The 17844-nt window shown below is 37.6% G+C and overlaps 2 protein-coding genes across 2 annotated transcripts; one reads left to right on the top strand and one right to left on the bottom strand.

Annotated features, from left to right (window-relative positions):
• The first annotated feature begins 1188 nt into the window (after positions 1-1188).
• LOC131001945 (WPP domain-associated protein-like) lies at positions 1189-7699 on the top strand. The gene is given in 6 exon segments (XM_057928593.1): positions 1189-1924; positions 1927-2680; positions 2682-3810; positions 5271-5397; positions 5475-5576; positions 7552-7699. Coding segments are annotated over 6 exon segments (2748 nt in total). The 5' UTR covers positions 1189-1375; the 3' UTR covers positions 7639-7699.
• Positions 7700-9585: 1886 nt separating this feature from the next.
• On the bottom strand, positions 9586-13514 carry LOC131001946 (uncharacterized). Its single transcript, XM_057928594.1, has 8 exons — positions 13242-13514; positions 12914-13142; positions 12047-12437; positions 11746-11886; positions 11513-11672; positions 10697-10850; positions 10499-10630; positions 9586-10021 (listed from the first exon to the last, which is right to left on the bottom strand). Exons 1-8 carry the CDS (start codon positions 13352-13354, stop codon positions 9824-9826), a joined length of 1518 nt encoding a protein of 505 aa, XP_057784577.1. The 5' UTR covers positions 13355-13514; the 3' UTR covers positions 9586-9823.
• Between the last annotated feature and the right edge of the window lie 4330 nt (positions 13515-17844).

Genomic DNA, 17844 nt, shown 5'->3' on the forward strand with positions numbered 1-17844 from the left:
GATTTAAGGTTAATTTATTAAAATAATATTAAATATATAATGATTAATTTTCACCATTTCTAATAAATATTTCGCACCATTAACGTTATTCTTATTCTTTATAAAAATAAGAGATCAAATTACGAATTTCAATCCCTCATCGTCAATTGCCCAACTCACAGTAAATAAAAAATAACATACTTTAATTTATAAATCATGTAACATTGACATTTTTTTTGTAGCCAAAATGAGCAAATGAGATCCCCAGTCCTAAATGTAGTGTGTTGATCTGTGTACAACTTTTAATTTTTTTTATAATTTTTAATTATTTGTTATTCAATTTTAATTTATTATGCTTTAATATAATATATAAAAATAATTAACAAGAGTTCACTCATCCAATTAGGGTTTATAATTTTTTTTATATTTATTTGAATTAATAATAAATTATTTGGGTTCATTAATTCAAAATTAGGATATATAATTTTTAAATTCTAATTTTTAGTGATAAATATTAATTAGACTTCATAATATAATAATAATTTTTATTTTTATAAAAAATTATAAAATAAAAAAATTATGAGTAGTACATAGTAATACACATGTGATCCCATCTGCAAAATGAGACCCTAAATTTCCCGATAGCCGGAAATGCTGTGATATTATATTTTTTTGAACGCTTGCCAAAAATTCTAAAGAAACAAACTGTTGGATCTTGAAAATACGCAAATATACTTTTTAGGTAATCGAAAATTTATGAACTAGGTAATATTTTTATTGAGATGCATAGTAGAAGTAGAACCGTGACTAGAGAATATTTTTTGCCTTGTAATATACTTTCTCCGTCCCACGAATTTTGACACGTTTGGTTTCGGCACGAAAATTAAAGAGCTATAAATTACTGTTCTAATTGTGTAGTTAATAAAGTATAAAAGAGATAAAGTATGAGAGAGAAGGTAATAAAAGTGATAAAGTAGGAGAGAGAGAGAGGGTAGTAAAAGTGATAAAATAGGAGAGATAATGTAATAATATCTTATTTGGAAATGTGTCAATATTCGTGGGACGGCCCAAAAAGGAAAATGTGTCAAGATTCGTGGGACGAAGAGAGTATCTATATTAACTAATTTACCTGAAATTTTGGATCTCTCTAACTTATAGAACTGATTCATAGATCTCTCTCTCTCGATTAAGTTTGGCCAAATTAATAATAGAAGTAGATCAAATCGAGGCATGAAAGAATACTTGTTCGAAATCATCAATGCAAACCCAAAATAGGTCCATACTGCTCAATTTCTCCATCCATTCTCAATCACAAGCTTAATCTGTGTGATGCCTCGATCTAAGAAGCATTACCTTCGAACGAGGTAGTTACGTTAATTAGCCGGATCTTGTTATCATGGACGATTTAATCGGACAGATCAACTGCGGATCAAAGCTAGATTCAATAATGATGAGGATGTTGAGATCTGCCATGGACAAAGCTCACGAAAAGCTCCAGTTCAAGGACAGACCAATCGAGTTCTTACACGAACAAACGACATTCTACGAACTCGCAGCAATCTTGGTCGAAGGTAGCCTGAAAATCGTTGAACAAGATGAGCCTCTGCAGGTTCTTCCAAGCAAGACTATCTCCGACTTGCTCAAGATCAGAGAGCGGCTGGTGGGGCGGATCCGAGACATGAAACGGCTTATAAAGGAGAAAGACAGAGAGTTTAGAGAGAGGTTAGAGAATGAGTTGAGGCTTCGTGAAGCCCTCGAGGTGACAGAGAGCGAATCGGTTCAACTGTACGAGAAGATCGGGCCCGGACTGATGAAGATGAAGGACTCGGTTGATGAGCAGGTTCTGAACATCAAGCAGAAATTAGAGGATGAGAAGATGATCTTGGATAGTGAGATTAGGGCCCGCTCCTTGGATAAGGGAATGTTGGAGGATGAGAGGAATGATTTCGAATTTTGAAGAAAAAGGCTACAAGGTCGCATTCTAACCCTAATTTGTGCTCCTATTCCTTGTATTGTGAGAGAAGGGCAAGAAGGTCGCATTCTAACCCTAATTTGAGCTCCGATTCCTTGGATAAGGATCGAGGATTAATGTTGTTAAAAGACGAGAAGATGATCTTAAATACTGAGAAAAAGGCGTGTTCTTCTAGCTCTAATCTCATCCCTTGTTCCCTGGACAAGGAACGAGGATTAGTAATGTTGGAAGATGAGAAGATGAGAATCTTGAATACTAAGAGAAGGGCTAGATGCGAGTCACGTGCCTCTAGCCCTAATCTCAACCCCGAGGAACGGGGCCATCAATTTTTGAAACAAACCCTAGATCTCGTGTTGTTTGGGAGAATGCAACTCACACTAGAAAAGCAATGGAGGAAGGGTATAAAGAGGGAGGTGGAGTCGATTTTGATGAAGGGCTTCGTGCGCGAGTTTGACATGGAGCTCAAGAAGAGAGATGGGCTGGTGAAGGATTCTTGGTTCGATTTCATTGACGAGATGAAAAGTTTGTTTCATGAGCTCAAAGATTTCTTTTCAAGAAATGATGTGCAACCCAAATCACGACGAACAAACAGTGAACCCAATCTAGACATAAATTTCACAGGAAATCTTGTTGAAAACGATGAAGTTGGTGGCAGCCACCATGTTTGGAAGATCATCAAGAGCCACGAGTCCATCATCCGGAGGCAGCAATGAGCAGAGGAGCTTGCTGACAAGAGACGCCCTCCCGTCGTCTTGGATGAAGAGGAACGAGGACATCAACGCCATGGAAAGGCTCATACAAGATGCCATAGTAAGGCTAGACAATTTCACCCAAAGGAAACATAAACTAGGCAGAAGCCGGTCTCAGGTTCAGGAGAAGAGGAGGAGGATTCCCAAGCCTCGTAGAAGAATGGATAGAACTTGTACAACTATCCAAAGCTTTGAAGCAGAGATCAAGAAAGTGCAAGAAGAGAGGGACGGGTTGTGTTTCCAAATCTCAGTGATTGAGGACACATATCAGCTACTTTTCCGCGGCGTGATGAAGGATTTTAGCACATACCAGATGATGATGGAGAGCGCGATAAGGGAGGATATATTGGTCCTCGTTTTGCAAGAAATGGTTAAGCAGTGGAATCCTCAAAAGGAATTCATTTTGCAGGACTACACGGAATGCCTCCTGAGGGAGGATATCCTGAAGATCTACTTGAGAGAAATGACCGAAGCATGGTTTGTTTTTGAAGAAGAAGTAGTTCAGAATTGGAGAATGAGTACACACCAAGACATGTTACAGGACTGCCTCTTGAGGGAAGAAATCTACAAGACTTACTTAAGAGAAATGACGAAATCAGAAGCACGAACGCCTCAATCGAGGCGCTCAAGGGGAGGGGGGGACGGAGAATCGAGCTTGATTCAGAAGGTGGATTCTCTGCTAAAATCAGTGGAGTTAGAGGAAGATCTGATGCTGAGGGCGAGCTGTTTGATCAAGGAGCACAGCGCGAGCAACAGCTTAGTAATCCTAGACTGTGAAGAGACGGAGGAGCGCGACGCCATCGAGTGGTTGATAACGGACGACGAGACCACCTTCTGCTCGGTGAGCGAGAAGCTCGAGAGGGCTCTGCAGCAGCTCCACACCACCAAGGAGTTGCTAGCGGAGCTCGAAGAGAGTCTAGAAGATTCCGACGATGATGAGTATTATCAGAACTCGCACTTCAACAACATACTCCGTCTACAAGATCAAACCACCACTTGGTACCACACAGATTGGTCGGAAAATGTACTGGCAATTATTCAGAGATTTAGATTTTTGGTCGACGATGTTGAGGTCGAGTTGCATCAGAATCTCGACGCCAAATTTTTCAGGTAATTAATTTATTTCATCGCTTTTTAGGATCGATATCATTCACGGAGACAGACTTTTTAGGCGGGGCACAAGAATTTTTTTTAAAAAATTAAATTAAAATAAAATAATAATGTTCAAATTACATCACTCTGTTTTTTAAGTTGCAAGTAAATTAAAGAAACAATGGTGTCAAATGGCCACATTGAACATGCAAACACAATATTTGGCCACTAATTGAAAAAACACAAATTATGGCCATTAATTAGGCAATATGCCTAATATACCCCTAATTGGGCGGACTGGGTAGGGTCAGGAGCGCGGGTCGCGTGCCGGGTAGGATCAGACACGCGGGTCGGGTTAGGCACTTATGGCACTATTAGTGCCATAAGTGCCAACGAATTTTTTTTACTCCCCCTGCCCTGTCTACCCCCCAGACCCCGACCCCACCCACCCCTAAGCCAAAAGAAACTTTTTAAACACTTCCCCTAGGGTTTAGATATTCTATTTAGGGTTTAGATTATCCATTTAGGGTTTAAATGTTCCATTTAGGGTTTAGATGATGCTGTTGTTTCTATATTTGTTCTGCATGTTTGGCACTTATGACACTAATAGTGCCATAAGTGCTAAAAAGACCATTTTACTTTATTTTATTTTGGATTTTCGTTGGCACTTATGGCACTATTAGTGCCATAAAATAAAATAACAAAAGTAAAATTTGATTTATTTTTATCTAGGGGGAGTAAATTGTTTTTTGTTTTTGGCTTGGGGGTGGATGGGGTCGGGGGTCTGGGGGGGTAGACAGGGTAGGGGGAGTAAAAAAAAAATTCGTTGGCACTTATGGCACTAATAGTGCCATAAGTGCCTAACCCGACCCGCTTGCCTGATCCTACCCGGCACGCGACCCGCGCTCCTGACCCTACCCAGTCCGCCCAATTAAGGGCAAAAACGTCCCAAAGCTATAAAAATGGCCAAAATTTATGTTTTTTCAATGAGTGGCCATAATTTATGTTTTATGATTCATTTTGGCTATTCCAAAATTTTACTCTAATTAAATGTTTGCAAATGTTTTTTAAGTTCAGTTGCAAATGCAGAAAAGAAGTTTCCTAGTGGAGATATATTTTCTAAATTTTAAGTTCGAGATTTTAAAAAGGCAATTTTTTGATTTGGTGATGAAGGTTATTGTACAATGATTCACATAAAATAGGGATAATTTGATGCTGTTAAAAGAATTTTTATAAAATGTTTTGTTTGGGGGGCTTAAGCTCCCCCTTGTGTCCGCCGGTATCTAAGTCGTTAGTAGTATATACGAATTTAGTCTGACTTACAATTTTTTGACGCGTACGTTTTATAATAATGTTTGTCAAGTATTCTCTCAAAAAAAAAAATGTTTGTCAAGTATGTAGCAGTGAAATCACCAAAATGAAAAGTTGGGGCTTGAAGGAAGCCCTTATAATATTTGATTAATGGTATGTACATTCAGGTTGGAAGCATTGAAGCGTCAAGTTGATGCACTAACCCAACCTGTGGCTTGGATTAAAACCAGAAAATTGTTGTATGAGAAGGCTTTCATTTCAAGATGCCGAAACCTTAAATTAGCTGAAACTGAGGTATCTCAAATTTACACACACACAATTAGTATTAAGATGGAATAGTGAATGTGTGATTATATGTGCAATGTGTGTAGGTCGATTTACTCGGAGATCAGGTGGAAACCCTACTTTCCCTGCTCCACAGAATATATTTGGTGTTGAGTCCAGACGCTAGGCTTTTGTCCACCTATTTTGAGGTAATTAAAATCTCATCAAGCCAGCGGCAGAATCAGAAAGAATGACAAAAAAATCTTGCTTTCTTTCTTATCTTTTTAAATTCATGAGGGGTGCAAAAAATAAAAATAGAATTGATGACTCCTATATGAATTTTTTGGTTTAGGGATTCTTCAGCCTATCTAGTCCCCGGCCCTGAGTATGTTAGTGATTAGGGGTGAACACAACTCAACTCAAACCCAAAAAATGGTCAATCCATTCAGTTATTCTTCTAAGTTCGGCTCGATAATTTAAAGGAAATTAAACCCAAATATGATTTGTTTTGGTTTATTTTTATTTTTTTCTTTTTTTGAAGTGGTTTTGGTTTAATTTGTTAATTTTCTAGAATTTGGTTTGGGATTTAATTTTTTATGTTTTATTTATTTTTTTGTTCGTGTCTTTCTTGGGATTTTTTACTTAATTAAATTAATTTTTTCTTTTTAAATTGCAAGACAAATCTAATACTCCATATAATTAATACACCAAGACGAAATTGAACCCAAGACCTTATTGGCTAAATTGAATTTTTCTTTAAGAGAAAATAGTTCGACTTCTTGTTATTGTTGACGACGCTCATTGAATTCTGTGTCTTAAATAGACGCACTCGCATGCGCTTTCCCTCAACACGCCCATAAAAATTGTTAGTTTTATTTATAATAAGTATCACTTTTATTTAAGAAAGAAGTAATATACCTTCTAATATACTCTCTCCGTCCCATTAAGTTTGTCCCATTTCTTTTGGGCACGATTATTAAGAAGAGTTAAATTAATATAGTAAAAGTGTGTAAAGATGTGGAACCATATTATTTGTAGTGTAAAATTATTATCAAAAATAGAAATAGGACAAGACTAATGGGACAACTCATAAAGAAAAATAGGACAAGATTAATGGGACAGAAGGTGTACTTATCTTCTCATGTTTTGATTTTAAGCTATCAGTCCCTCAATATCTCGAGGAGTGTACAATTTTTCATATTTTTAACGGATACCTAACTTCGTTCAATATATTTTTTTTAAATAGATCTCACTTTACGAATATAAACTGTCAATTGAGGGATAAAAAGAGCAAAATACGAATAAGATCCCTAATTTTTAAAGTTTAAATTTAGGGATTATATACTTATTGGCAACCATTATATGAGCAAAATATTTTATACCTCATGATTGAATCTACAAAATTACACACATGAATTTTAGAAATATCAATATCTCTAATTATTAGCATTCATATTAATCAAATACACGTAGAAATAATGTTAAAGTGTACATGAATGAATTTATATTGTTGGTGGTTTTTTTTAATTTTTATATCCACATATATTCTCATTCCAGCAATTGATTTTGTGGCCTTTGTCAGCCTACTTGATGTGGAAGTTTGTGAGCTATTAGGTATCTATGAACAAATAAATCGATTAAGTTATTTCAACGTGCATTTGATTAACGGGTGTTAATAATTTGAACATTTGATATTTCCAAGATTCATATGTGTCATTCATAAATTCAATTCTGGGTTATAAAATATTTTGCTTAATTATATAATGGTTGTCAGTAAGAATATAATCCATCAATTGAAACTTTAAGAACTAAGGATCTTATGTGTAATTTGCTCTTCTTATCCTTCAATTGATAGTTTATATCCGTAAATTGGGACTCACTTGAAAATAAAAAATAATGAAAAATATTGGACGAAGTAGGGTGTCCGTTATATAAATATGAAAATTTTGCACTCTTTATGAGATGTTGAGGGACTGACAACTCAAAATCAAAAAATTGAGAGATAAATATGATAAGGGACTATTTGCTGCTTCTCTCTTTATTTAATACTCTCTCCGTCCACTAATTCATGATCTAGGGGAGGAAACACGAGTTTTAAGAAAAAAATGTATTTGTTTAATACTCCCTCCGTCCACTAATTCACTTTAACTTGTGATTGATTGAGGCAGATGTATGGCGATGCAGGTTTATGAAATACTGAAGTTGATCAAGATAGAGTTGAACGGTGGAAGATCTTCCAACCAAAATCTTCAACTACGTACAAAACATTAATAGAATTAAAACGTATCGATGAAAAATCAACGGTTTGTCTTATAAAGGTTGAAATTTTATACGTGCGAGGAAAAAAAATATATACTAGTAAATAGCATGTTAATAGAAACTATATTTTAATTCTTTTACTTCATTCAATTTCATTAAGGACAATTTGTACATTTAAGGTGCGTTTGGGTACTTTGATTGTAAAATTCTCATTGGAAAATGATGGATATAAAAAGATGAGATTATTTTTTTCATTTTTTTATCATATATATACCCGAGATGAAAAGATAAAAAATTATTTAAAAATATTTTCATACTCTACACTATAATAATATTATCCAATATTGAAAAGAAATATAGTAAAATGAGATCCTCGAGAAAATTATATTTTTTATTTAATCGACACATTATAATAGTTTCCATTGAACAATATACGTTTCACATGAAGAATCATATTTTTTAATTGAATCGACACACTACAATAGTGTGGATTCAACGGCAAGAAACATACTTAAGCATGCAAGTTTATTTGTGGCGTCGACGGATCGCAGACGCAGACAGCTTTTTCATAAACCCTTTTCCTGATACATTGGCCGCTTACACAGTGAACTGCGCCACACAATGCATTCCTACATGCCTCTTCACAACCTGCATCGCTACAATTAATCAAATGAATCTCTTTATCGCATACGCCCAAATTTGTTATGCACAATATCAAATAAATCACAAAAATTAGCTGCCTCATTTTTGTTCCTTCCATTCCAAATTATTGATTTCTAGCTACCTATATTTTTTGTTTGAATCTCTCCTCTTTTTGGTTTCTCTAAGTTGGTGAATACCCCTACTTATAATAAAATTGGCTTTATCAATTTAGGAAATAGATCATCTGTCGATCCGGGGGTAGAAAGAAAGAAGAAAAAACATACTAATTTAGGGCCTTAATAATTGAAACTGTCTATTGAAGGGCTAAGCAAATCATGTATTTCAATTCTTCTTTATTGTTCATTACTTCTATTAAATTTTTATTAAATTCCAACAGATCATCCACGTAGTTATATCATTTATAAATAAATTATAATATATATACTTGATATTTTGAGCCTAAAGTTGATAGTTCAATCATTAAGAGCGTGTCTATTTTGTACAAATTGAAAAGTGGTATTATTGCAACAATTTATAAAAGAAGCATTATTTTTTTTAATAATATTTTGTGAGAAGATAAAACATATTGAAAAATTAAAATAAAGTTCAAGTTTGTGAATATTTTTAGTAATTAACCCCCCCCCCCCCCCCCAAACAAAAAAAAACAAAGGAAAAGGAAGACAGTAAATTTGAGAAAAACTTTAATCCTAAGTTTCTGAAAACACGAATATTAACTAATGAAAATAAACAAAACACAACCTTAAATAGGTTAAAAGTTCAACAGTCCTAATAAAACTAGGCCTTACGTACAGGCAATTCCATTAAACAACTAATAACGTAATTTAAGCTTACAGGAGATATTAGATAAATATATTAGGCGTAAATAAATTAATTATCATTATTAACACTTCCAATAAGGTCATCTTATCAAAACTCGTGTCACTCCCTCGTAAAACTGTTTTCCAAAAATTTGTGACACTACATAAGTTTTTCACTTTTGTGCAATAAGTCCTTCTAGTGTCTATTTAAAGCCACATGCAAATGATATAGGAGTATATATAGAATCATCATCCTTTTCACCAATTAAGTTGTACTTGTTCATTACTATACTTAATTTCCTCATTTTTTCACTCATTCTTACAGCCAGTGTGTTGATCAGAAAACTCAAGAATGAGTTGATCTTCAATATTCCTTGTATTTCAACCAAGCTGGTGCAATGCAACGAAATGGATAAGTGATCAGAGATTTAATTTGTTGCTTTGTCCATTAATCCTTCTAACCATGAATATATGTTTTTTCATTCAAGTAGTAACATTATTTATGGAATTCCTGTTTTCATAAGAAAGAAAGAAATCAAAAGGCTACAACTAATCTACAATGCTCGAGTTGGTTTCTGAATTATTACATGCTCCATTTCGGAAAAATATCAACTTATGTATTTACGCAAATTCCAACTCCCTAGTTAGTGCCTACCCAACTCCCTACATATCATATATTCACATCACCTTCATAAGTTGAGATATCTCAAAAAAAAAATGGAGATATCTTGTAGCAATCAAGGCTGCAAAAATGAGAAATCTTGAAGGATCTGTTGCAACACAATCCCACAAGAAAACAACCCCACACCAAAAATGGCAGGATATGATCTTGACAATGCTGTTTGCTCAATCTCCACTGCTTGTTTTTTCTGCTTCATCGCCCACGCCATCGCCGGAGGCAGAACTCCGTACAACATCGTCATGCAGTACCCTCCCTGTACAAGTACAACTTCATGCTCATCACTACTCCTCCAAAAACCATTCCACCATCAATCTTGTTTTTTTTAGGACAAATGCATTATTTTATGTTTTCATCGATAGGTATTCCCTCTGCCCCACCAAATTAGCTCTTATACTCCAATTTCTTGATTAGAATAATCTTATTATTCAATCTTTGTGAAAAATGATGTGTGGAACAATAAATAAGGCCAAAACGGAACAATTGTATATAAATTATGTATTTCCTAAAAAACTTTAAATGCGTTTTCATAATCTATGTGAAAATTGAAGAAGGACTACTTTTGTGGGACGTTGGGTATATCTTGTCACAATTTTAGACACAAAAAATCAAAATAAAACTTAAATACATAATTTTACCAAGAAATTAAATTAATTAAGGACATTATTCATAGATAGATCAAAATTTATAAGAATAAACACTTTTGTAATAGTAAGGGTAGATATAAACTTACAGCGAAATCTGTGGCGGTGGAAAATGCATCTGGGAGTGCATTTGAGACGAGAAGTGAAGGCGCAACCACCATTGCTGTCGCGGTGATGCTCGTTTTGTTCTTCTCCCACCAGCCATTGATGGAGTTGGACTCCTACACATAATCACTCAGTTACTTACATACATGACGTAGAATTGAAAGGAGCTAGATTACGAATACCTCTTCAAGTTGTGTTGGACGAAAATCCAAGGCCAGATTGTTGAGCTGTTCTTTGAAGAACTCCGAGAAGCTCAGAAGGGTGCCAATTAGGGAAGTTCCGACAGCCAGAAGCGCAAACGCCTCCACCATAAATGGAATTCCATCCCATCCAACACTGCAACACAAATCCACGTTTCAACTTCTAATGTTTCAAGCTATCCATAATACCTCTATTTCTATTATAAAAGTGTGCTATTTTACAAAGTTTCATATACCTATAATATCCCTACAAATTTTAATTTTTAATATATATCTCAGTTTCATTTATTTTGATAAGATAACAATCCTTTATGATCTAAACATTATAATAAGTTTATTTAGTTTTTATAGGGTAAATTCCACCTTTAATCCTATTTAAATCGTTTCAAACCACTAATAATTACAATTAAATACATAAAATATCACAACAGCAAAAATATATCTTGAATGTCAATCTCCGACGTCGGAAAGGTGATGTGGCTTGCTGGATACGAGTTGTTTCGGTTGTGGCAACCGGAGGTTAGCCACGTTATTCTAAATTGCCAGAAATGACCTCAGGGACGTTTTTGTTAGTTTTGTAATAGTTCGTGCATTTAAGAAATTGAATTATCAATATTTCAAAACATTAATAGTTTAACTCTAAAGTGTAATCTTACTCTTTTTGATATATATAAGTTGACAACTTTTATGTGAACTAGTTGGCATCAATTATACATATGCACAACTTGCAATGACTTACGCATTGTGCTATCATTTTCAAATGGCCAACAAGAAGAAGAAGATAAACTAGGATCTGACCTGAGAAGCAATTCAACGGGATCGGACACTCGGTCTGCCCCGTTGGAGAGGCCTAGCGCGATAGCATCCCAAACGAGCAATGTCAGCAACGGCACCAAACTGCCTAGAACGACTGAAGCACGGATACGTGCAAGATCACCTTCAAGATAAGCACATAGAACTGCAAACAAACAGAGTTTACTCAGAAATCATCATCTTATAGCTATAGCGGGCAAAAGATGGGCATTACCCACCCGGAGCTAGGTCATGATAAACCAAAGCAAACACCATAACCGGAAGAGTGGCCGGAACTTTCCCCCAATCTCCGCCCCCGGCCTCAAACCCGGACCACCCTCCAAACAGAACAGCAAAAACCTCTATTGCCACAAGAAGACCTATTTTTGCCAAGTGCACATGTCAACATCAACAACAACACCATAAGCCTAAACATCAAGAGGTGGTCTTCTGAGAGGACGCATAAAGGGCACTGGGTGTGGTCCCCACGCGTCCTCACTGGAGACTTTGCCAAACACTGGAAGCAGTTTCGAAAGAAACCTATCATGGATGTGGTGAGCCACTGGTTCACTTGATCCGTGGCTCGAGTGCCTCCCACACAGATGAGAATGGTGAACAAGAAAGTGAAGAGGAATCCACAAAACGAGCCTGGGAAATCGGTTAGATGATGAAGGATCTCACCCGATTTTGAACAATAAGCCACCACAGAAGTGTAGCCTAAGAACACATAGATCAAAGTGGCTAGAGCTCCACCCCATTCACCTAGAGTCTCTTGAGCCATGGTTCGGATAGACATCACCTCTAGCTCGTCGCTCTCTGCTTTCACCTTCTTCTTCCTTTGCAAAACAACATTGATCTCGACTAGCAAGAGGGCTTCTATCAACAGAAATGCCCAACACAAAGTCATTGTTATTGAACTTGGAACTAGCCCCTACAGATATAAGACCAGAAGCAAGCAAGATTTAGCTAGTTAGTGGAACTATGTTCTATATTTAAAAAAAAAAAAAAAAAAAACTATCTCTAACAAAGCCTATATCATCTTCAAGAAAATTCATTTTGGTCATACCCATAAATGGTTCATTTCATCTTTTCTTTTTTTCTTTTTTACACATCCCACTACTCTTGATGCACCATCAAGCAAAATACAACTATCGTGGATGGTGCTTCATGCCTTGTTCTTAGATTACTATTTCATTGAACGTGTATAAAAAGGCATCATCAAGATGAAACGCAATTCAGGGAAATAGAAAGTAAAATTGCGAGTATTCTATGCTCAGAAATCTTTTTTCACACACCACTTCTCATCATAGAAAAATAAATGGTATCATGCATCCAGCTAGACTAGCATTCCACATATAAATCTTGTTTCATTTCTTATCAAATGTAGAGAGAGAGAGAGAGAGTTACTGCAGGGAAAGTCTTCTTTGGAAGAGCGAGAATCCCTGTGCCAATGCTTGTCCCAATAATTAGAGCAACTGCACCAGCAATACTACCCTTTTTCCTGCTAATTTTCACAGGATCGTGCCCCAAATTAGTTATCACAAATTTCTTGTTTTTCACCTTTGCAAATTTCCAAATGTGTGATCGCTTTCGGTATTCCAGTTGAGGGTAGCTGAAGCCACAGCCAAACCGGGCACTGTTGAAAGAGGGAATATTTCAGAAACAAACCCAAAAATATTAAATAAAAATGAAATTCGTGAACATCAAAACCAATTGAATCTGAACATCTTACTACCTGGATTTCAAGAAATTGATCTCTTGTTGATGAAGGCCCTGCCATGTTAGACTTGGATTTCTGCAAATTCTTGATTGATGGGGTGATAAGGAGATCAGACGGTGGAAACTCATCAAACTTCACACACATACACACACAGAAGGTGGGACTTCACTCCAATAATCTGGGAAGAAAAGGGACAGTGGTGGCAGCTGATTGGTGTGGGTGTGGACAACAGTTGGACCGGCAAACAACGAGAGAAATATCTTCTTGCAACCGAAATATGTTCGGTAAGATACTCCCTCCGTCTCATGAAGCATGACACACTTCTTTTCGGCACAAGAATTAAGAAATTGTTATTTTGTGTATTAAGTGTGGTAGGTGAAAAAGTGAAAATATGAATAAAGATTAAATTTTTTGTCATTTTTAGAAACGTGTCATGTTTCGTGGGACAGACCAAAAAAGAAATTGTGTCATACTTCGTGGGACAGAAGGAATATTTCAAAAGCATTGAAAAATCGAAAAGTTCGAACTTCAGAGCGCGTAGATGAAAATAATAAATTATAATTAAATTAATATAAATATTTATAAAATAATTATTATTATATATTTACATATAAGATTATAAAAAAATTGAAATAGAGAAACTTATTGTGTGGTTGATTCTTATTTTGAAATTTATAAAATGTTGAGGAACTGATTTTGCCAAACTCTTTAAAAAAGTAAAGATTATCCGCAACAGAGCTCGTGAACACAGGCGTGCACCACTGTTGAGTGGGGGGCGCACCTCGGCCCATTTCTACGGGTTCATTGCATAGATGAGAGAGAAAAGTGTGCGATACATTTTTTTATATAAAAATCGTTTAAAATTTAAGATTTTAATTTTAAGGGAAAATTGCACCTAAATACACAAACTTTGTCGAAAATCCATATCTGACGTGAAGTTAGGAATTTACATTTTAATACACCAATTTAAGAAGTTGTTCAATTTTGACACATTTTTCAATTCCGACGACCGGCATTCTGACGTGGACGCCGGAATGCCAATGTCGCAGCCACGTCACACACCCACTCTCTCTCACTCTCTACACGTCACCTCCCCCCTCCCCCCGTCGGACCCTCCCCCTCCCCAGAACCGCGTCGCACCACCGCCGCCGAGCCTAGCCTCCCGCCGTCAGCCACTTCCCCTCCCTAGAATCGCGTCGCACCACCGCCGTCGAGCCCCACAGCCACAAACCCTCCCTCCCGCCGTCAGCCACTTCCCCCTCCCCCGAACAGCGGCGCACCCGCCACCTCCACCAACCAAACCAACCGGATTTCCCACCACCATCGTCGATAGAGAGAAAGTGAGGGGAGGCAACTGGACAGCGGGGCTGTTCGGCGGAGAGAGCGATGGCAGCCTCAGCCTTTGAGGTCGACCGACGGTCCAGAGAGGGTGAGGTCGACGGCGGTGGTGGCCGATGGCTGCTGCTGTTCATCTGTCAAGGAGAAGGGCAGAGGCGAGGATGAGGGAGGCGGCGATGGCGGCGGTCCGGCTGACTGCTGCTGTCGGCTGGAGTAGAGGGGGCGAGTCCGGCGATAACCTCGTCGGAAATCGTAGGAGAAAGAGGGTTTAGGGATTTAGAGAGAGTGATTTGTGGATTTGGGGATTTTTGTGAGGGAGGAGATAAGGGGGACGAGCGAGAGTCGGGGAAAGGAAGAAAAGACAGAGAGAGCGGCGGCGGCACTCACCGGCCGTCTGTCGATGGTAAATTGAGAGAAAATGGGGAGAGTTTCATGAGTTACATCATCTGGTTCGGTTTTGAGAATGAAAGAACGGGATTTGAGTGAGTTTGATGAGGGGAAGAAGGTGGTGGTGGCAGCTGGTGGCGATTTCGCCGGGAATGGAAGGCGGCGGCGCCGGCAGGAGAGAAGAGGGAAGAGAGGTAGGGAGAAAGAGGGTGGAGGGAGGCGAGAGTGATGAGAGAGAAGGGGGAAGGTGACGTGTATAGAGAGAGAGAGAGAGAGGGGTGTGAGAGAGAGAGAGTGGAGTGTGTGTGTGTGTGTGTGACGTGGTGATGATGTGGCATTCCGGCGTCCACGTCAGAATGCCGGTCGTCGGAATTGAAAAATGTGTCAAAATTGAACAACTTCTTAAATTGGTGTATTAAAATGTAAATTCCTAACTTCGCGTCAAATATGGATTTTCGGCAAAGTTTGTGTATTTAGGTGCAATTTTCCCTAATTTTAACTAAATGTCGCTTCACTTTTTATAGTATATTACATATTGCAGATAAACTTTCACTTTTCTATGGGAGATTCAATATGAAATCAACTTAATATAGCTTATTTTTATAGTGCATTGCACATTGTAGATAAGCATATATAGTTTTTGGTGAATCGCAATTGAGTGGATAGAGTTTTAACCGAGAAATCATGATCGGGTTGTGAATTTTACCTAGTATTGAACGTGAGAATCGAAAGAGAGTAGAGTAGAATTGAATTGTCAAGAACAAAAAGGAGTTCGTCGTTGTATTGAGAAAGAGCACGTAAAGATACATGGTACAAGTGCATGGGTATTTATAGAATACACTTTAGGGGTAAAACAGTAATTTCAGCCTTGCAGTCACGTTCCCCGCGTGGTCAGGAGTACTATGGTAATTTCGTCTGCCTTCGTTCATTCCTCTGCTCAGAGATAGAGAACCGTGTGTATCGGGGAGTTTTGGATTCCTCTGCGGACAGATGATTCCTCTGCTCTGACGCTTCCCGGGTAAAGTGGTCATTTCTGCCGTTGACTGTCCGTGAGTGGAGCATTCCTCTGACCTCAGCGATCCCTCTAACCTGAGTGATTCCTCTGCCCAAGTCCATTCCTCTGCTCTGCATATATTACTCCTCATCAGTTTTCAATATGAGATTCAATACAAAATCAACTTAATGTAGTTTTTCAAATCTAAAAAAAATAAAAAATGAATAATAAATAATAACAATATGTAATTTTACATGTTATTTTATTGTGGTCTTTTCCTTGACAGTTCTGGCATGTCATTCGTAGGCATATTCACAGTAACTTAGTTTGGCCATTACTTAGAAAAATTGGGGGGGCGTAAATATTAAAAAGATAATGATTTAATTCGACACACTTCAAAAGTCCCATTAAAATTAAAATTTTAAAATAGTTCGTGATTTTATTTGCCAAAACCCCTAAATTTAATGTATTTGATTGTTCATTTCCAAGTTAGGATGGATGAGCAATTGATGCATAAAGTTTGATGCTTGAGAATATGGGATGAATATATCTGATATTGGAAAGGTAAGGAAGTCGAAAACCATTTATAAGAGTTGTCTTTTTAGAAGGAGATAATCAAGTATGCACCACTATGGTCCATCCTAGCGGGACTTTTGTCTTAGTCATTTTATTAACCACTTTCCTACGGGGTACCATCCGAGTCTAGCGATGTGCAATAACAAAGGCCGAGCATGGGCACGGGCACAGGCACGGGTGATGAGGAGTAAAATACGAACTAGCGATGTGCAATAACAAAGCTGAATTATTATTTTTTATTTATTTATTTATTATTATTATTATTATTATTATTATTATTATTATTATTATTATTATTATTATTATTATTATTATTATTATTGTTGTTGTTGTTGTTGTTGTTGTTGTTGTTGTTGTTGTTGTTGTTGTTGTTTATATTATGTGCAGCGTTGAGTACTACAGGGCTGGTCTTATGGGGCGTCGGGGTTCGAATCCTCCCTTAAAGGAAAGGGAACTCGGCCTTGGCAACCCAATCTTGGCCGCCCCAGCCTTAACGGCGCATCTCTATTTCAACTTTGATGGTCTAGCCCTGACATTCCAGCTATGTCAAGCACCAGCTCTGACAACTCAGGTCCAAGACGCAAATCAGTGTAACAAGGTTTGGGCCTAATTGCTTGAGTTAATGGGCCAAGTGCTAGGTTTACTTTGATGCTTATAAATAGGACTTTCATTATTAAACTTAAAAGGCTCTTTTTAGACACTCTCTCAATTTTGTAAATGTAATCCTTCACCAAATATAGTAAACACTTCGACAACCTCCTGTGGACGTAGATCATTACGATCGAACCACATAAAGGTGGAAATGGCTCGGTGATGGGCCTTTTTAGTTTTGGCAAAGTGACACATGGAAGCGGCTCAGTGATGGTCCGGTGTTTCGGCCGTGGCTCTCGCCCGACGAGATTCGGTGCAGTTCGTGTGTGGATGAGTGAGGTGGCAGAAAGAGAACACATGGTGTAGAGGTGGGAATGGTTGCGCCACATAGTGCATAGGTGGCGGCAATTGACATACGAGTAGCACGCACCTAGCATAAAGTTGGGGGTCACATCTGTTCGGGTCCAAATGCTCGCACCTGTTTGGGTTCAACCACCCATTTGAACAGATTCGTACCCGTCACCACCGGACACCTCCTACCTATAAATACAGGTCCCTAAGATGGTCAGAATAACTCGTTCATCATATCATTTCAAGCGTTTTCGAATTGTCTATCATATTTTTTATATAGTTCGAGTCCTAATGAAGTGCTCAGTCCCGAGTATCTTGTAGTTCGTTGAAACATCGAGCCTATTGTATGCAACAACTCGAGTTCACCCGAACCGTTTTATC

The sequence above is a fragment of the Salvia miltiorrhiza genome, chromosome 8 (assembly GCF_028751815.1).
Source record: "Salvia miltiorrhiza cultivar Shanhuang (shh) chromosome 8, IMPLAD_Smil_shh, whole genome shotgun sequence".
Taxonomy (NCBI): Eukaryota; Viridiplantae; Streptophyta; class Magnoliopsida; order Lamiales; family Lamiaceae; genus Salvia; species Salvia miltiorrhiza.